This window comes from Rhyacophila brunnea, unplaced genomic scaffold, assembly GCF_057557595.1.
Source record: "Rhyacophila brunnea isolate RB1 unplaced genomic scaffold, BYU_Rbru_1.0 scaffold_11, whole genome shotgun sequence".
NCBI lineage: Eukaryota > Metazoa > Arthropoda > Insecta > Trichoptera > Rhyacophilidae > Rhyacophila > Rhyacophila brunnea.
In genome coordinates, this window is record NW_028232763.1 from 17,529,332 (window position 1) to 17,551,587 (window position 22,256).

The following is a 22,256-nucleotide window of genomic DNA, read 5'->3' on the forward strand; positions in this document are numbered from 1 at the left end:
ACATGCACCTCAATTTGGGTCGCGCTTTATTTGCCACGTAACAATGGAGGCTCTCCATTCTTCCAGGCATCCGGGTGGGTGCTTTCCTTATTCGTCACAACATCTTATTATTCAGGCGGCGTAGCGTCGTTTTGTGTGCCGAGGTGCGGCGGCGCTCGGCGCGTATCCGGCGACCGCGCCAGCGACGCACTCGCGTGCAGGTGCGCTGCCCGAAGACGCCGAATGCATCGCATTCGTCCCCGCGCGGCCGCGTCACACGGATACATCAATAATATTCCATTCCCAATCGCCTATTATTGATAATCGCGTGCATTTGAGTACTAGACACCGGCCAGTGTTGACGTCAGCGCGCGCGGAAAAACTTTTAAATAAATTTTCTTCTCTTGAACATTTTATTTTATTTTATTTTCTTCGCGCGCGGGTCCGACTCGTGACACCGCTGTGGTATCGCATACGTTTTGAAGGTCTCGTTCGAATATTGATGTGGCCGTCGGACAATCTCGGCAAATGTAAAATATTATACACATAGGTATATTTATCTATGAAGCTATTTGAATCGGCGGAAATTAATCAATTGTGACGTAAAGTAATAATATATATTTTGTATCCTTAAGCAGTGTTCATTGCAATGGCCAATGTGTCTATAGGCTCGTGATTAATTTATAAAACTGTTAGTGAATTAAAATTCAACCGTTACTCATCGTCTGTGCATGGAATGCGAAAAATAATCCACTTGAAGTTGTATAACTGAAGCGAGTGCTCGAATACAATTCTAAAATGGAACACGTGAATGAGTGATGGTATAGTGTATGTTCGTGTTGTGATGTTTATTAAATTAAATTAAAACATGAAGAGCAGATTCAAATATGACCAGAACGGCGGCGGAAGCCCGCCTAGCCACAGGGGTGGAAACGGCGGCGGTGGTGGGAGTCAATATCCTGCAATCAGCGCCGCCTATTGGCTGCCGGCGCCCAATCCGACGCCTTATCTTCTGCCAGGTAAAACAAAAGAAGAATAACATTGAAAAGCTTTTAAAATAGAGCTATAAAAATATTAACAATAGTTTCAATTAAATTGATTGAAAACACTTTCCACTTGTCTAATATATTATATTGTATCCATTGTCAGCACGAAGCTTTTTTGAATTATATATATATCTTCATTTCAAATTAAATTTTCTAGTGTGTAAATAACATGGTTGAAGGTTGCCTCTTTATACAATGCTTATAGTCGCATGATGCGTTTTTAATTAAACATTCCGCACCCAAGTGCAAGGGCCAATTTATTGTTGTTTGACGTAGAAACCATTTTACATAATATTATTAACTTACAAACAAACCTTCATCTCAAAAATCTCAAACTTATAATAATTTTGAAAGAAATAAATATCTGTAAGTATTTTCATTTTATTTTTAAATCACTGTGCAATCCTGAGATATAATATATAATATGACGGCCAAGAACAAACACAATTAAATTTATTAGTGTAAGAAATGAATAATTATTATATTTCAGCTGATATGAGTCATGGCGTATCGACGATGATTGGAATATTAATATTGTTTCATATTATTATCGATACTGGTATGCTCTAGACGAGGGGTGTGCGATAAAAATCGATTCTTTGTTAAATCGATTTTTTAAACTTAACTTAATCGACTTTTTGTCTGGTTTTTAGTGTAACAGTTTAATCGATTTTCTTTGAAAAAAGGGGAAATGAATATACTTACTTAAATAATTGTTTTATTTCAATTAATTTTCAATTGCCGTAATAAGAAGTCTTCAGAACTATTTTTTTGTAATGAAAATATATGACATTATTTTATACAAAAAAACTATTTCTATATTACTTATGTACCTAATTAGGTACTAATATTTTTTTCAACAATCTACATTCTTATTCTGGTTAGTAATTTTTTGTTAATATTTCGTACCTACCTGTAATATGATGATATTGTTATAGCCCCGCAGCTTTGAGCTTGTCTTTGTATGCTTATCAAGTATTAAAAAGCATGCATAATGACTGGCTGAGAATGCATTTGATAAATATTTGTTTTATAGCACCACTATTCTTATCAATCTAATCGAGTGGAATACAGTACAATCTTTTTTCTAACGGATATTGTTGTCTGAGAATGCCATACGTAATATCAATGTTTATTTTTTTTTTAAATACTTAATTAAAATAGCTTTTCAATTCAGTTTAAATTCAACCATAAAGAAGATTATATTAATTACCTTCAAATAAAATCAGTTTAAATATAAAAGGTGTTTACCTATATGAAAATGATCCCGCCGTTCCATAACAATAATATGTTTGTACAAACAGATTATTTTCGAGTAGGCCATACACACATTTTCTTATAAGTACTTAATTCAATTGATATGCACATTTCCAATATAAATAAACTGAACAGTAGTTCGTTACGTGAGTTTCGTCGTCGGTTAATTGTAATAAATCAGTTTTAATACTGCATGCATGCAAATATGTACCTCCTCTAGCAAATGACATTAGCGAGTATTGCAACACTGAAATTGCAGGTATTTAGTACTCGGTTACGATCACTGAATCCGTTTCCCATTCCGTATGACATTATTCAATACGTCCATGTTTATAATCACAATGTTATTTCGCAAAGAGAAAACATTTAAAGTACATATTGCAAATAATGTGTCTTATCTTCTTTGGACAGCATAATATTATGGTCAAGTTGTACCTACAATGTAATAATTAAAGACCTTGCAAATAATATTACATGAACACAGACGATTCGTTGCCTATAATAAACTAGCTGTTACTATTGTACAATAGTGCCTAGGTTTTTCCAGTGGCGTAGTAATATTGATTAACGGTCAATCTCTCATTCATTTATTTTTATATATTTTTTACCACGTCTGATCGTATTGCCGGGTCCACACTGGCAACATGTCGCCGGCAACCTCGTTAAATTTTATGATAAGTATGATAATTATCGTAAAATTTAACGAGGTTGCCGGCGACATGTTGCCAGTGTGCACCCGGCATAAGGTCATATTTTGGACCTCGACAGAGTGGAGGTTATATTAACAGTTTTTTTTTGTTTTTACGAACAATGGATGTTAATCACTTGATTAACCTATTATGTCCTTACTCTGGGTCCAAACACACATTGTAAAACAACATCGCCATCGTGGGCGTTTATTTATTGGGTAAATATAGATTGTATTGTTTATTATCACTGTTAGATTTAACCAATAGATATATTTTGCCCATTAAATAATAACTAATAATATAACATAAGTAGGTACCAATTAGTAATGTTAAACATATTTAGTAAACAAACATAAACACTTGACAAAACTTAATTCAACCATACCAGATCGTATCACACCCACAAAACAATCTGTAAACTTAAATATATTTTATATTATCTTTTTAAATATGTATTATGGAATTCTACCAAGTAAATGCTGACTCAATTACCTAATAATACTATGTATATAATATGTATATTATTTTTATAGTATCTCATCTTATTATTATGATGTAATGACTAATGTATATGCCTTTTATTTAATAAACCTCTGATAGTCATATATTTATCTATATATAGTTAGTTGAATATTTAAGTATATTAAGTATGAACTTATTGACTGTAGTATAATAAAAAACTAAATGTCCATTCTATCATATGACGTCAAACTTAGTGACTGCTCTTTTCACTAACTAAAGAGTATTTTAGATTGTACTATATTTATTCTGCGCGAGGCGTTATGGTTTTTGATACGCCGCTGTCGGATGCATTGCATGTACAATACATAGGTACCTAATAATTTTATTGTAAGATTGTCAACGATTCAAAACAATGGACCATTGCCGATTGTTTACCCACTTTATTGTTTCTTTACCTGTGTAAAAAAGCATTTATTTAATTTATTATCGTCATGGAAATAGCCGCAGTTAAAGGTTTTTAGTATCAAGGTACCGCTCCGAATGCAGCGATAAAATATTAATTGCAGGAACAGTTTATATTCGCACGATATGTACATTATTGTTATTATGCCCATAATTTTAAAATAAATATTTTAACACATCTACCTTTAATACTAGATATCTTTAAAGGGTTAAGGAATATTATAGAAATCTTGTAAACTAACTACAATAAAATGATTATGTAGGTACGTCATTTAACAATATAGGTATTGAACAAACATACTAGGGTTTGCAATACCGGGATTAAACATTCTGAACTCCTGAAAATTGAGATTGATTTTCATAAAATATTATGTTTTCTGTGAAAAACATTCTTATCTTTAGAACCAACCAATCAAAGTTTCGTTTCAATGGCCTAAAGCCCTAAAGTATAGTCATACTTGAGCAATGCTCAACTGCGACATGGTTGACGTGAGAAAAACATGCGACGTGTTTGTTATTCTTCTTCGTACTAGGACATCTTCATTAAGGGTAACTTAACGTAGATATATCTGCATTTTGCCAAAAACCTCTTTTATTGCTCAATAATGTCGACTTTATAATAATCTTGCCTCAAGCATATGGTATTTTTTTCATGATTTTTATAGATTGGAAACTTTTTTAGGTAACTACATATAAAACATATTCCTTGCTCAATAAAAAAAATCGCTAACTTTATGGATTATCATATTATTATATTCCGACAAATACGGCTGTTTTAGCAAAAATTGTTCGTATTACTAATCCCTGGATCCCAGAAACAGAATCAAAATCGGAATTAACGATACCATAAACCAATTCTCGGAATTGAAAATCTTATTTATGATTTCAATTCCTTATAATATAGAGTAATTCCTAATATGTATGTAAACTATTTTAAGCATGTTCACAAAATCTGGCGTAAGTAGGTACATAGTATGTATAGTATGTAAACTATTTCATACAACACATCTGAATTTTTTTATGAAATAAGCCCGTACGTTTTCTTGCCAGTAGCTATGGTGCGAACAGTGGTACTATCGTATACATCAGTGATATTCATACGGCGCCGCGAATAATATCTAAGGGCGTCGAAAGCTATTTGAAAATTTATCTTAGTACATGCCCGATAACAATGATAAATCCCATTGTTGCACCCGTTTATTGTGTATTGCTTTTAAACAATACCTATCTCACCTTAGCAAATAGTTTCGGTAAGATAATATAGAGCATGTTTGAGGCTTTCACGGTTGTTTTTTATCGTAGTAGATTTTTGGGTTTGCACCGTGTGTCCTTTTTCCTTCTTTACTCGACGTTTCGGGCTCGTTCCAGAGGCCATTATCAAGAGATGATATGTTTTATGATGAAAATGTAGTGTAGGTATGTGAATGTAAACGTTGCTCTAATAATGTCAAAAGGAATCCGATTTGCTAAGAGCAAACGTTGCTCAGAGTAATCTACGAGTATCAATCGTTACAATGAGCCAAGAGCCCGGAGTAAAGAAGGAAGAAGGACACACGGTGGAAACCCAAAAATCTACTACGATAATATAGAGCAGTTCGCATGTATTCAAGATTTGAGAGAAATGAGGAAAGCCGCAGGGACATCTCATGTGACTGGGGATTCATGCATTGTTTGGGGGGAAATTAAGGAAGGCTTGTGAATAAAACATTTTAATCCGCTAATGACCTTTGTATATAATATTATGTCCGAATTTTTAAAAATTGCATGTATCCATTTTAAATAGCGAAGTAATATAGCTAAATTATGTAATAAATAAAGACAGACTGATTTCAATATTTGAGAAACTACACGGAGAACAGCGCGTTTACCCATCCCAATCATTAGTATTTTTAGGGCGCCGTGATAAAAGATACAAAAGGCGCCGCAAAACGAAAAAGTTCGAAAAACCTCTTGTATATTATAATATCAAAGTTATACAGAGCTAGGTATACGCAATTTATTCCTGAGGTAAATATTATATTCGTATTGAAAAGACTTGGTAACCACAAAGACTTAGTATATTTTGTTTGCTGTGGCTTTACCTCATTTAATTATTTTTCTTAGTTTGACATAATTCAAATAGGCTAGGTATAGTTGTGGTATTCACTACTCTCATTATATTTCGATCTCGGCTAAGACTTACGTTTGAGCCACTTTCGCAATATGTAAACGGTGTGAAGGAAATAGGCAGCCACAGATTATGATCATATGATTTCGCTTATCCATGTGATATCTATAACTAACTCTTTTCCCCGCAAATCAAACATAAAAACAAAAATTCTACAGTTACCTACAATATTGAATCATATCCTGATATCGTTGTAGATAGGTTGTAAAAAATATCTGGTTAACCCAGTGGTGGTTAAATATGCGAAGGGCCATGATTCCGAGGCGTATTATGATATCAATAAAAATAATTACTAAAATAATAACATAAATTATGTTAAATTATATAGAATAGTTTTTAATTAATAGCTATTTCGATTTGTAACACCATAATCAAGGCTAGTCTTGACTACCGAATCGAAATATTGATATCGACTTAAAAACGTTCTGTAGAATTTAATATAAGTACTTAAATAATTTATATTATTGTTTTGTAAAATGGAATTCTACCAAGTATATTGCTGACTCAATTAATAAAACGAATTCAGTTGTTGGCAAAAAAAAATACTGCAATTAATGATTTTTCTCAGATTTACGTAAGTACCTACGGAATGAACCTATCTATTTCATTTGACAGATTTTGTAGTAGGCTTGCGAAATAAAATATATTATTAATATATGAGTGCTGCACGGATGTACAGCAAAGAGCTGCTGATTAACAAAATATGTTTAATTAAATAGACAAATATATACCTACTTACATCAATCTTTTTTTTATTTCATTTGATAACTATTGTAAAACATCAAGATTTTGCAAGAATAAAAATGATAATCGGCAAATATCATTTTTAATATAATATTTTTATTTTAAAGTATATGTGTCGAACAATGGAATGCTGTGATTATTGACACTAGAGATGACCAATGTTCGACATGTTCCATAATAATATTGTTGTACAAAATAATATTATATTTTATTATTAAAATAATAAAATAATAGTATGATACATAAAAATATTGTTGTACAAATCTGTTAATAGTGACATTTGATCTGATCGGATGGTATATTAACCATACTTATTTTATTATAGTGAATCTCAACCTTTCCATAATATCTCGAATAACCTTGCATTAATGTCTGAAGTAGAACCTTACGATGGAATATCAAACAGTACGCGAGCACGATCAAAGTTCGTATAAAAGAATCTAACTCGACCTTTGCAACGCTATTGCTCTAGGAGCAATATTATTATTCAGTAGATACTTCTTGCTTGCATTTAATATCTAATTATTATGCTCATTTTATAAACATCCTGTATTTCACTAGTGCCCATTTCAATATCTGTTAATACCTGATTTAAAAAGATTGGGACTAGTCCAACATGCAATGCAAATCTCAAGTCATATACCTACTTGTATTACATAAATATAGAACGTGTAAGTACTTAAATCCTAAAATGGTTAGGTACGTAGCTACGTATAATTCGAGTTTGTAATGCCGATATTTTTCTTGATCTCGATTGAAAATGCTGAAATCCTTATATTGATGGATTGATTTAATATGTGCTTTTATGCAATATAGCACATTGTCGTGAACCAGCTCAGTAGGTATTAAAAAAAGAATAAAGTCCATCAAAATTACGATTTCAGTCCATTTTAAATCGATGTATGGCAAAATAATAGGGTCGTAAGTATTCCATATTTAGGCGGTTTTTCTAATATCGATATATATATAGGTATATTATTTTTTTTTCTATATACTTAATATAATATTATCAACAGTTATCACAATAATCGATAATAAAATAATAATATATATAATTTAATACTTTTTCCAATGGTTCTTCTTTACATCATCAAATTAAAAGAAATATCTCTTAATTTATGGATTATTATCATATTATTACCTACGTTGGTACACGTACCTACGTTCTTTTTTCTTTTTTGTACAATATAATTTTTTCACCAAGCCTAGGATCTGAGTCACAATCGATGTCCAAAATCCTGGCAATAATAATAGGTACTGTTTGGGATTGCGATCTCGAACTTCCTATACTGTAAATTTGTTAATTAATTATATTTATGTTATTTTTAATTTATTCATAAATATTAGTGGTTTAAGATTGTCTGCCAAGTTCTCTTTTCTAAAAAAACTGCATTGGAAACGAGGCATAGTTTTAGTAAAACAGTAAGCTATTAAATTAAGTTATATGACATTTTTCATTCACGTAATGTAACGCAAGTAATGCGAAACTGATGTAGGTACCTGGTAGGTATCTACTTGCGCTACTATATTTGATCATAAAATTAACGTATTGTTGACATAAACAGATTCCTTCGCCTCAAATTCTAACTAGGTACCCACTCGAGAGATTTGTGGTAAGACGAAGGCGAAAAGCCTAAAGTACTTTGATCATACGAGCGATCAAGAATATCCAAATTCCACTTCATATTATAATGCTTAGCGAAGTATATATTCTACAAACAATACACTTACTTACAAACTAATACTTATATGAAGGTATTATCCTACCTAGCATGTTGATAAAGCTAATCACTTCACTCAACATTTACGAATTTTGTGGTTTGATGGAGAAATTATATTACTTAGTTAATCTTAAATGAAAGACAAAAATGAAAACATTTATTTTATTATTATGGCACTCTTCATAATATCTTTAACACAATTTTAATAGTACATTAAATCCGATGCAGCCACGTGGAAATATAACCATTAGTATTGGAATGACTGATTTGAGAGAACCGACCACTAATTCACTTATCTGACCTCCATCGTCACCGCTAACAACGATATGGAATACTTTGGAAACCCAAATTGCTATCTCGGAATACAAAATTCCAAATATACTAAACACTGCTAAAGTCTACATCAGCTACATGTCTGAAAAACGACTTTTGATTTTCAAACGAAGAAGCAAAGAATGTAGACTGATTGGCGCAAAATATGTCATAACCGCAAAGCCTACGAGAAATTTAGCGAACCCAACATAATCCAAGCCATCAAAATTTTCCGATGAATATGGTCTGATTATTTTCATCGAACAGACTTGAGCCTACCAGTCCGAAAAGTTTTTGATGTGAAGGGGTGTTAATATGTGTCATATTCATTGTCGGCGGTCGACGATGACTTCGGCCATTTTCTCCCTGTCTGTCGCTTTTCTAAATAGGGATAGAGTGCTGACCTCAAATCAATCTCTGAAATTATTGAGCCAGGACACTCTTCTTCTAACAAGGTCTCGCTTACCCGGGAACTTCTTTCGATGGTTGAATGACATGACCTGATGATGGACGAGCTATTTGAATTCTGGATTGAAGTAGGATAGACCGGACTGGGGAAAACAATTGGATGAGTCCAAGGCAGATCCCGGGTTATTGCTCCACGAATGATAAATTATTGTAAAAGCTTTTTTATACACATTAATAGTTTCAAAATATGATAATTCTTATTATAATAATTATATTATATTATGATAACCTAATGATTATTTTTATTTTTTACACTAATTAAATTCTATACCTCAGAGTCAATATGCAATACACATTGTGAACCTAAATTTTAAAATGTAAAAATGCATAAGTAAGCATGTATTTTGTACCTGAAGTATCTTACCTTTCAGAGACAATTATTCATGTTTTGTGTTCCTACATTCATAACTAAAACTTCTTAAAACCAAACAACCGTAAGCCCACAGATAGTAAGCGCCTGTAAAATCTTAAATGACATTTTTCCCCTTTGGATATAATAATATATACTGGCTCTCAGATACATTTGGGCATATTCATAATAATCTGAAGACATAAGAGTGTATGTGCACTTTAAGACTTCGTTACATAAATAGCGTTATTATATATTTTAAATATTAACATTTTCTTCGAGACAATTATGAACGAATGGAAAGTTTGTGCTAGTATGTCAATATAACACTAATTCTTGTCAAAATAAAGATTTGCCATTGAAGAAATATATGAAAACTTTGCCGTTGGGGATAAAAATAAATTCATTCTCAAGTTCCGAATTGACGTGAACGCGTTGTTTATTTAACAGATCATTTGCTTGCTCACACAACCGGTATTCCTCATCAAGACTTCTCCGCTATTATTATTATATTCTGACAAGGTATGTACGGATTGCAAAATATCGTTAAGTATTCCATTATCTACTTGGATTTTAGAAAATATTTCAACGTTCGCATAATGTAATGAATAATGATGATTATTCACAACGGCGTACGTAACTAGTACCTACCTATGTACATTGAAATTTTATTTTCTAAACGCTGAAAAATGATTTTTTTTAAATATGGGTTTCCTTGACGTGTTCTCTGTGAATAGGAAAAGCGGGTGACTTCAAACTTCCATATGAATATCACGTTTTATCAGTAATCTCTCTGTGTATTAGATCTAATAGATACATATCTACGTAGTATTGTGACATATGTATATATACGTACATTAATAATTGATACGTTAATAACATAGTTGTTGAAAGTGAAGCTGATAAAAAGACTACTAAAACGAATACGTATAACCAATGACATTATTAATGTCATTGCGTATAACAGATTGATTAGTAGTAAACTTCACAATTTTATCACCCGCATATTATTATGTCAGAAACCGCAACACAATTTTAGATTCTCTCGAACATATATTATTAAATGTTAAAATATTATATTGTCAAATTAAATCTGAAACTTTATGAATGATTGGTATAGTTTTATTAATTACTACATACATTGGATATTTTGATGCCGAAATCAAAGCATTCACATTTTAATTTAAATTTAGATGTAGGTAATTTAATGTAGAAGGACAGACGTGTCAATCATTGTAAGTATATAGAGAGATAGCCAAATACACCGAACTATCATGATATAGAATATTTAAATGAATAATCACAAAAATCACGTGTGTTAGACGTACACAATACAGCTGCCAAAAATGGCGGTTATCAACAATAGGTTATAGTCACCGTACTACAATTTACCAACGAACAGAATTCAATTTTTTCTCTGCGCAGGTACCAATTATTCAACTACGCTGTAAACGTCGCAGAATCGCCATCAAATTAGTTCTCTCCCACTTGTTACATCTCAGGGTGGGATTGACATCCTCCGTAAGCGCCATCCATTGACTCGTATCACTTGGTTAATCGTTTTCCGCTAAGTATGTACCTATACAGTTCATGAATTATTTTTCTTCTGTTGTAGTAGGCATTATTTATATAGTGATTACTGATTATAGTCCAGGCGTGGGCAAATGCGGCTCCGAGAGCCGCATGCGGCTATTCGTTTGGTTAAGTGCGACTTCCAATATCTCTTGATAAGAATATAGGTATTTTCCTTCCCCATTATACTTGTATTTTCTCGAGTTTTCCTTTCTAACTGTGACTATGGTGTGGCTCTCTATATATTATATGAAAATCCAGAACGTTGCTCTCGTTGAACTCATGTATGCCCATCTCTGTATATGGTCCATGTTATATTAGAAAACGCATTTTTTTAATGTATTCTTAAAAATGTTAGAATTTATTAAAAGGCAAACTGAGACCATCTGATAAGTCAAACAATAAGTATAAAGCCACAATGCCGTACATCGCATAACGTCAGTATTATTATAATCTTATTTGTGACATATCAATCCATTTGTAAATAAATCAGAACCTTTAAAAGTAATTAATAACATAATATTATTAACACTATTTACTAGCATTCTTACAATTGGCAATAGGGTATGAAAAAACGCCAGATGGCAGACAGCATTGTTAGATCTTTTCAAAATTGGAAAAGTGTCCTGAAACAAGCATTTTTAAAAACGTGTGTCATCATTATTATTAACATTGTTTTTACAACAATGATCGAAAAATAATTTAGTATTTTACAACTAATAAAATTGGTCATACAGTTAAACATGTATGCAGGGTATGAAATTTAGTAATCATGCTGTATGTAAAATTATTTAAGTAGTTTATTTATAAAATATAAGGTACAAAGACCAGCATGTTGATTTGCAAAAAAATCTTGTAGAATATTCTTGCTTTATTATGAAAAATTTTAAGCTTGTTTGCAGTGTCGAACAACGCCATACGTCAAATGCAAAATTCTAAAACTAGATGCCAATTCAAAAACGCTAAATTGACAACCTTGCTTACAAGTTATGTTACAATAAGATTATTAAATTATACCTATAACAAAAACATCTGCTACCTGTCGGCAACGCTATCGATTCATTTGGGCATGATTCCGATATTATTCATTTAATTCGAACGCAGATAGTAGACTGAATATCTCTTTCATACAACCAGTAGAATTGTCTCATCGGAGACTATTGTAAATATGTTTTATGAGTTTTAGGCGAAAATTCATTGGTTCCGCGTATAAGCGAAGATTCCGAGAAAAACTGATAGGCCCACAACGAGGTCCGCAGTGGAGTGGTGGATGGCGGTAATTAGCGGGCACGTTGTCACGTGGGAGTTCGGAGTGATGATGGAAAAGCGGCAAGCTAGTATTTTGGCCTATTCTTGTGAGCCCGGCGACAGAAGCAGACCACCTGATTGAAATAACAAATATGTGCGATTGTGAAACTTAAAACGATCTCCTTGCTGTAGGTATTATGCTATGTCACAGTGGAGTTTCACACGATTTCATGTAATTTTCCAAGATATTTTTGTGACACGGTTTTTTTCGTTGTTATGTCTTTGGATGAATAATGATTAAAAATATCAATAATCTGAAATGGGTTTCCACAGAGTGAATCATTAACACCAGTGGCGAGGTATGCGATTATTTAAAACCTACCTTAAAAATATTGTTTTTATTTTACATCGTATCAGTAACAGACTAACAGAGGCATCGGTGTGCGAGAGATGCGCTGCGTCGTATATTTTACTCGTGCGTTCAAAGCCTATAATAATAGTTACGTAAATCTATGTAAAATTATCGGAACAGATATATTTTGGTAAAGTTGAAAGCTTTTCATTACCAGCCGTCTAACAAAAAATTTAAAATTAAATCATTATTTCAAAAAAGTTTTTTTCTACGCAGTACGCTATCATATTTAATTTTACGGTTTTTTTTTTTTAAATAAAGTCGATATTTTATTTATCATTATCACTAACATCTATAATTCTATATCAATAAACATTCATTTACAATAACTCATTCATTCATTCAGTCGTATGAATGTTGATTATATATGACCGCATAGAAATAGCCACAAAAAGAAAACCACAGTCACCGACAAAATCACATTGTCAAGATATAGTTCTCACTAAAGAAGCACCGGTAGAGACACTCAATACTGGTGCATTTTCACCATATTGGTGGATACAGGACAATTGATTGTTCTAATGACATGCCCAGTGGGTTTTATTTCTCTACAATCACAAAATTAGTAGGGATTTATTTCCCAATTAAGTACGTACATTTTGCATGTCGAAACGTATGCGGTTTAGATCTACGGTATATTTACGGAGAAACCAGGCGCCTTTGGGCTCTACAATAAATTGTTTATATCATTGACATCGATCAGTATGGCATAACCTTCAATCTTGTCACATATGCAAGTATTTACCCGACGTACCATGAATATTAGGAATAATACATAAATAATATGATACATGTTGCTTAACGAATTATACATTTAATTGCCACATTACTCATATCACCATATCAACAATATTACAGTAAAATATGTTATTATTATTTTAATCAATGCGTAATTGTTAATTTCTACTTTGCAAGGAGATGCAGCTATGTATTTATTTTCCTGTTCTCAGATACCTGTTAGTTTTCGATTACTGGTATTATTATTTAATTACATATTTTATTATTTAATTACGTTTTCACACGCCAATATTGTGGTCACATTCCTTTTTTAAATACAATAATATTAAACTTCACATGTATGTTTTTTGGCCGCTACTGATATCATAACTCTCCGCGATGTGTTTTTATGTTTTTTTTTTAATGTTTTTTGACACAACCAATGAGACGTTAAAACGTGCAGCTGAGATGAAGCCGTTGCTAGGTATATCACATCATCATTAGCAACGCGTTGTTTCCGCGTAGCAGTGATTTGCAGGGAATTATAATAATCAACTAACACAGTGCTTCCTTAAAACAATGACCAAGTTTTATACTTACTTGTATTGAGAAAATAAATGTGTCATGGTTAGGCTAGATACCAATTCGGCCATCTTTGTTAGTAATGATATAAGTATTTTTAGTTTTAACATAATTTACCTACCTACATTTATAATTACCGGACTATCTCATCTTCTTCATAATATTATACTTATACTGAATGGAAAGCCCACTGAGGATGTACAAGATAATATCTAAATTATGTTAACTATTACGAACATTATCCTGCCATCGATTATTTAGGAACGTGCTTCATACAAAATAACAGAAAAAGATTGCCTCAAATCGATAACCCATCATCATTTTTTACCATTGCCAAGGAAAATGTCTTGCGTATGTAATAATTTTCTATGTCTATTTCCACAATTATTAATTAATGAAGTGGCCAAAATGCCTTCTAAAATCTTTCAAATAAACCTATTTCCTATTTTGCATAATTTTCCCTATTTTTACGGACCACCGTATCTAATAATTTAATTAGCACGTATAATATAATTAATAACTCTTTTTCTGTGCATAATGCGAATGACAACAGCGTCATTAATATCAATTGTTTTGTGTGTTTGTCATATCAACATTTGACTTAAAAATAATGTTTTTTTAAATTGAAACTGCGCATATGATTCGTATGGATTTCAGGCGGCTTCAAAATTTGGTAAAGTAGAAATATATATAAGATAAGAATTTAAATAAGATAGGTCTTACTGCAATCTAAGTAATATATTGCCCTAATGCTTTTTTGGAAGAATAACATTGGGTGAAATGGGATATAGACATAAAAATACTCATAATTCTCCAAATATATACGATTCATTAAAATGCTATAGATATTGAAATTTGATTAAACTTTTTATTAATTAAAATAAAACATAACATGTTTGTAATACCTAGAAAATTAATGTGTACTATCGACTGAGTGTTCCTGGTCTGATTGGAATATTATAATAGGTATTTAATTCGAATACTCTAATAATTATTTATAAATCAATAGGTATTGTAAAATTATTAAAACTTTCCAAGCATAAGTTCATTTGAACGATATGCCAGTTAAGATAATTTAGATTCGCAGTTACTATACAGCTTTTCCATGTTGCTTGGATTATTTTAGATCAGGTTGATTAAGGGCAACAGTAACATCCAATTTTGAATCACCGAGTCACTTAGGACTCGTGATATTACAATGTAAAAATGGACACACACTTTCATCAAAATATTTCAGGAAATTCTTCCAATATTGTGCATTTAGTGTTATATTTGCAATCTGACAGCGACGGTGCCGTTATTTTATATATTGGTGGTTTTGTACACTTCATTTTAAATATCTCTGCTGTTTATCTGTAAATCTGTTAGTTGAATTAATCTGGTATCTGGGTATAAACAGTGATTGGTTTTGGTTCTTGTAGGCCGGAAGCACTTCTGATTTTGAGGCTCCCCGCGAAAAAAAATAATAATCATTGATTCCAACTAACAACGTAGGTACCTAGTAAATGTATATTCTCTAAAATCACACTCTACTAAAACAAATTAACAATACAATACAAAACAATAAAACAACTAAAAAGAATTATTATCATAGATAACAATGATGAGTCATGACTCAATATAGTAATATAAATGTTATTTTTAGTACAAATACGTATTTGTTATTGGGCCCAATTATTGATGGTAATTGCAGGGATTTTATTACGCTTTGTGTAATAATAATCAATAATATATAGGCACTCGATTTGTAAGAAATACGCAAGATTTTTAAGATATTGGTGTAATTTAATGACCGGGTTTAACTGTTTCAAGGCCTCCTTTTATATCTTCTAACGAATCAACTGCGCCATTTGCGTAAAAGAAAATGGCCACTGGGTAGAAACGCTCATCAACTTATGTAGGTAATCAAAAGATTATAGTATTTTGGAGACATTTACATTTGGCGTAAAATAATAGTATTTTACATTTTTCGCATAGGTAATCAAAATTATAGTATTGCACTGTAATTAATAATTATAGTACGGTTGGCAACACTGGTTGGAGTGTAAATATTGATTAATTCACTCGCGGGTATGGTGCATCACGTTATTTATATATAAATTACCAGGTACCAAATAAATGCATTTTTATTGTTATAAAACTGACCTATGCAGGCCTTGAAACGAGTTTTAAAAAACTCGGTTATCTCTCGCGCAAGTTGATATTTTTTAGAATGATGAAAATGACGTAAGCAAAACACGGGCAATTCAGATTATCTATTGACGAGCCAAACGTATTATCCCATCCGCTTTTTCATGAATGGTCTGTACCTACTATGCAAACTCTTTTGTGAATGCACATACAAACTTGATGCGGCTTGAAGCTTGAACATTGGTACGCAACTATGTAATATGTAACAAACTATGTACTTACACGTAAGTGACCAGAAATATTTTTCGAAATTACATTTTTTTTGTATAATATAATATAACAAAGTTATTTTTATTATTCAACGAATAATTCACAAGATTTAAGGCTATACCTCAGTTGAGGCATGGGTCTAAAAAGATCGTGGCTAGGCGATGCGTGGATTGTGCAAATGACGCGTGCCGAACGAAATATAATTTTTCATATAAATCCGACATGCGTCCATTTAATGTTATGTTTATTGTTCTATTAGTAATATTAATAATATATTCATTGACATGTTTTCTTTTTCAAGTAAATGGGTAATGTTTTTTTAGTCATCTTTACACGATTTAAGAATTAATACCCCCGTCGCCATCACGAAACAAATTGACGTGTTCACAGCTCGACGTTCGCTCTCCGATAGCCAGCGAGTCCAAAATTTCGTCGCACCTATAGTTGAAAATTATTTGCCGTTACACTGTACAAGTACCGTCTTTATTGACGCCGGTTAGTAATTAATGTAATTAAATAGTTTTATTCAAAATACAACACCCGATTGCCAATATGTAACGCAATTTAGAAAGCGCTTCAGAGAGTATTGTAAAAACATTAGTTAACTTCGTCGCAATTAGATATTAAGTGACGTATAGCGGAGTAGTCAGAGCACATCGGTGCGAATCCCGATGGGCGCATGTTCGATTCCCGCTGGGTGTTAGAGTTCTTCTACTGGTTATATATTATTTCTATGTACATAATAATATATAATAGTTATTAATATATTTCTTAGTGGCTTGCAATGTTGTTTATCTGATATTATTTATAACTATTTTAGTAAAAAACATAGTAATTCATGTTTCTTTATAATTTACGTACCTACGTAGCTACTTTTATTTCATTCAATTGGTTTGCATGAACAGATGCAAATGCGTTTCCATATATTTCATATTTAATATGACGCCTCAAAATCAACAACATATTTCACGCGACATAATACTGAAAACGATTATTTATATTTTCAAAAAATCTGTTTTTACGATATGATGTAATTAAGCTAGAAGCTATAGGATTTCGTGACGAAATGTGACGATGAAAGTAGGGAGGGTAAAAAATACCGAAAATCGTGTGACCCATTATTTGTAGGTATGTATTTATAACAGGTTTCTAGAGTCCCCCTTACTAAATGTAGCATTTACGGTAAAACGACATTTAGTGTTAAAATTACAGAACAATAGTAATACTACAATGACTTTTTATACGTAAATAACATGATCATGTTGAAAAAATGCCTCGGTCTAAGATTTTGTAACTTTCTGCCAAAGCAAGCGCCACGCAAGTTTCACGGAAAACTATGACTGCAGACCTACCTACATAGACATCAGTTTTTTTTTTAATTCTGTATGTTTTTCTTTTCACCGTCTATTTAACCGATTACATTTTAATATTATAGGACACGTATTTCATTCACATTGTAAACTTGCGTAGTATTACGGGATATTAGTTCTCTAAATTGCCGCACATTCTACGGTTCTTTTGACGCTTTCTAACTGAATATAATATTTCTTTTAAATATTTCACAAAACTTTCAGAAACATCTAGTAGATTTCATCCGCGTGTCCCTGAAAAATATCTCTGTAAACGGGAGCATCAGTTTTTGTTCTCGTAGTGTGCTAAACTAACCTGCTTTTGTAGATGCCAATCGGGACAATAATAACTGTGTTCAATCAAATTGCTTCGCTTATAAATATAATTCATTTGCGGCAAATGAGTTTCGGTGAAAGATCTGTAAACTCTGAAAATATGATAAGTACGTAAGTATCTATATTATTTTATCTCATTCAGCGTTCTTTTCTTACGTGATATTTCACTGTTTACGTTTCTTATTTTACAGCATATTATATTTCAAGTCAAGTACTACACGTCTTAAACTTGTCATTTGTAATCTACATTTACTGATATATTGATAAATTATTTAATTGAAATTGAATCTCCCGATTTCCTCGATGATTTACGTAAGATAATAATAATATAGTCTGCCTTGTTCCTAAATATCAAACCGCATTCTTGAATTCTCTTCAAATATATATATTTTTTTAAATAGATAAAATAGTCGATAAATCCATAAGTAAATTATATTTGTATTGCTTCTGACTCAATCAAGAAAAAAATATTGAACTTGTGCTTCTCGAATAAGTTTTCTGTTTTGGAAGTAGGCACGCAATCACTTATTTGCATATTAAACAATACTCGTTTAGTTATTTAAGAATTCATAATTATTAATGCAGTTTTTGCAAACAACAATCGATCAATCAACTATTATAAATTATAACCAAGCATATCCAGATTTTAATTTGTGTCAAATACTTTTATACACAAATGGTTATCTGACCCCACTCTTAAAAATTTGTATCTATGTATTTTAACGTAGGTATATTATGACAAAATTAATCAACCCAATTTTATAGATAAATTATAGTAGATACACTTACACATACGTCACTATCTCGGAAAGTTACAGACCTCAGTAATATTATCACCTGGCTTTTAATTGAATTAGTCGCTTTTATGCCAGTTTTCTAGCGCACTAAAATTAACATCAGTTTTAGTATTGACTATTATCATTTGAAATGACGCTTTAACTGGTTTTGTATGTTCGTTTTGTACATGTGTATGTACGTGTAACTTTACTGATTTCTTGTGCAATTAGTGGAGACATATTTACGTGATAATGAAATAGTCACGAGCACTTTACGTAATGTAGAGATTGCTTGCATTTTCGCTTCAAACAAGTCCAGGTGACTTAAAGTAACATTGTTACGTTTAATTATAATTTATACTTGTTTTAATATTACACATAAGTACTCGGCTAATTTCCAATGTAGGAAAAATCGTAACTTTTCATAAAAAACATACATAGGAATTATTCAATAGGTACTATACAAATAAAACACAGAACATTCACAAAATTTAGGAGAAATTATTATTAACTATGTAGGTAGGTACCTAAGTATAATTTAAAAATTATATATAAATGAAGTCACACGAATGAATTTCGGTAGTCTTTGACCCCGCTCCCTCATCGTCACACTACATACCAAATCTTTTACTCTTTTGTCATATTTTTCAAACCCACATTCGTTGATAATTATCAATTTCAGTATAATATACTGACGGAATAGATTATTCTCATTCATTTTGTTGGTTTTCTGACGTCACATTAATTTATGCAACCAACCCCTTTTCAGGTTCGTCACAAATGATCACGTTTCATCAGATCTGCTCCCACCTTAGATGGCGATGTTATATAATATGGACGATCCCCAGATTGTCATAAATCTGTAAATTATTACCGTCATCCTGATAATTAATAAGATTATTTACTACGATAATATGATGACATATTAAATATTGTACTAAAATATTCAATTAATGTTGACATAAGAAAATTAAATTCAATAATAAAACGCTACGAGAAAATCATTTATTTTTCAACGTTTTCGCATATTCTCAGTAGGTAGCTATAATATTGCAAATGTTTTTCTTACAAACTACTATTATATACTACGTAGTCTTCGATAGATTACATTGATATTTTGACAGTCCTATCATCTGTACCTAACACCTACATAATATTACATAATATGTGTGCCACATAATGTACACGTATTATCCTTAATTATAGACATAGGATAATTTAATAAGTATTGTAACCAAATAGTTAGCATTATTCACGTTATCTCTTCTATTTTATAGTATAACTTATAACATTTATAACTTACATAACACTTTATGGTAATTCCAGAACGCTTTTAATGTGGTTGAATTGATAGCCTATACTTTGTTGTATTCGATTATCGGCTATGCTATGTGCAAAGGGGCAGCCACTTAGACTATAGATACCTCGGCAGCCAGCTTTTATTTTTTTAAATGTACGTTCCCATGACATAATTATTTTCTACTATTGCCGAGTTATCGTGATTGTTTATCTAAATATTCCACAAAATATAGCAATGGTTCGTTTTATTATAAACAACTTTTTCAATGTTTTAAATACTAATGCAAGGCATTAGTGTGAACTTACCACAAATGAATCTGAGATGCGAAACAGCGTACCTACAACTAACTTATGTTTAAAATTATACTAGAGTTCCGTCTCTATATTAGAATACAGATTTATTCACGGTCTTTTGTACTTAATAATACTTAATAAAGGTACTAATAAAATATAATTTATTAACATTTATTCGTTTTTCACCACTGCAATCGGCGATTGCTGTACGTAATAAGGTACAGAGGATGCATATCAACCAACATGTTTACTTATATTCAACACACTATAAATTCACAATGAAATTGTATTTATTCACATCTACAGAGTGATACAAGAAAATTGCATTTTGTTCTAATCCAAGCTATAATATAAAAAAACAAGTCTTTTAAAGTCTAAACATTTTTCTAAGCATTAATCATGGTCAACATCCACCTATGTTCCATGTACACAGAATTCGATACACATATTATGCTATTGCGTTAACAAAACATTCTATTTAAATTTGGGGGGAGTCCAGTACTCCAAACACACAATGTTCATAAAACCTAAGTTTTGTGAATGACACATCGATCGGAAACTTTCACTAACAGATTATTCATAGGTAGCTTCCAGAAATAAATCTAAAAAAAACATATTGTCATTGATTTACTTTTTGAGATAATGTTGCGATGAGAGGGTATGCACTCTGGCGGAGGGCGGAATTTTACTAGTAACATAGTATAATAATAATCTTAACCTTACATACTCATAACATTTCATGTTTTTTGTTCACGGTGTAGATATACTACGTGTAGTTGTAACAAGTTCATTAGGTGTATATAGCTTTGTTTACATAACCGATTTACAAATTTCTCGGTGTGTTACGTGATTATTCATCTTAAAAACAATGGTCAAAGTATTGCTTTTGTCTGGGTATGTATAGCTTTAAATTGTACACCGAAATGTCTGCTTTTATATGGCAATAATTATTATGTGAGATGTATTAAGTGTCAAATTGAAATCAAATTTAATTATACACTATTCAATCATGTACTTTAAAAAATGCAAGATTTATTTTGACAATATATAATCACATATAATCATAATATTTATGTAATGTAAGTATGTAATAAACTAATTGGGTGAATCTGAAATTATTGTGGAAGGTCATAGTAAAATTGTGCAGTTCTTTTCAAATGAAGCTGCAGTACAAGATTGGCTTGTAGTTAACTTAATCATATGACCAGGGGTCCGTTTTTTGCTTCAATTTCATACATTTTGGATCCATCTCTTTATACAAGAAGGTCCTTTTCGACATCTTTGGCATTTATTTGTAGTACTTTTTATAGTTTTTTATTGTTATTCGGTTATTCTATGCAAGTTAGTATAATAACGCTATACCTTTTGAAATAATCTAAATAGTGTAAATATTATCTAGGTAGAGTTTCAGCATTCTATTGTATTTCTATCTCAACTATTTCTATCTGAACTATTTTGTATCGGTATCCCGAAATCACTCTCAAACAATATAATAGTTTCGTAGTTACCTCAAAGGATATTATTTCCCTATACCTATCCACTTTATAAACTTTACAGGAAGTACAAAAACAGTTTTGAACTGTACATTAGTCAATACAAAATCAGTTAAGTATGT

General features: G+C 31.5%; 1 protein-coding gene across 21 annotated transcripts in view; it reads left to right on the forward strand.

The window, feature by feature from the left end:
• LOC147078430 (CUGBP Elav-like family member 1) overlaps positions 1-22,256 on the forward strand; it is an 807,474-nt gene that overhangs the window by 758,060 nt on the left and 27,158 nt on the right. For 4 of the 21 annotated variants that reach the window (XM_085959536.1, XM_085959552.1, XM_085959597.1 and 1 more), the window contains exon 2: positions 615-998. The exons of 11 other annotated variants lie outside the window; for them this stretch is intronic. In XM_085959536.1, the coding sequence (XP_085815662.1) occupies positions 848-998 (151 nt within the window). In that variant the 5' untranslated portion in view covers positions 615-847. Of the gene's footprint in view, positions 1-309; positions 999-22,256 lie in introns of those variants that run through there. 6 more of the 21 variants (XM_085959560.1, XM_085959545.1, XM_085959582.1 and 3 more) reach the window with 2 other exon arrangements.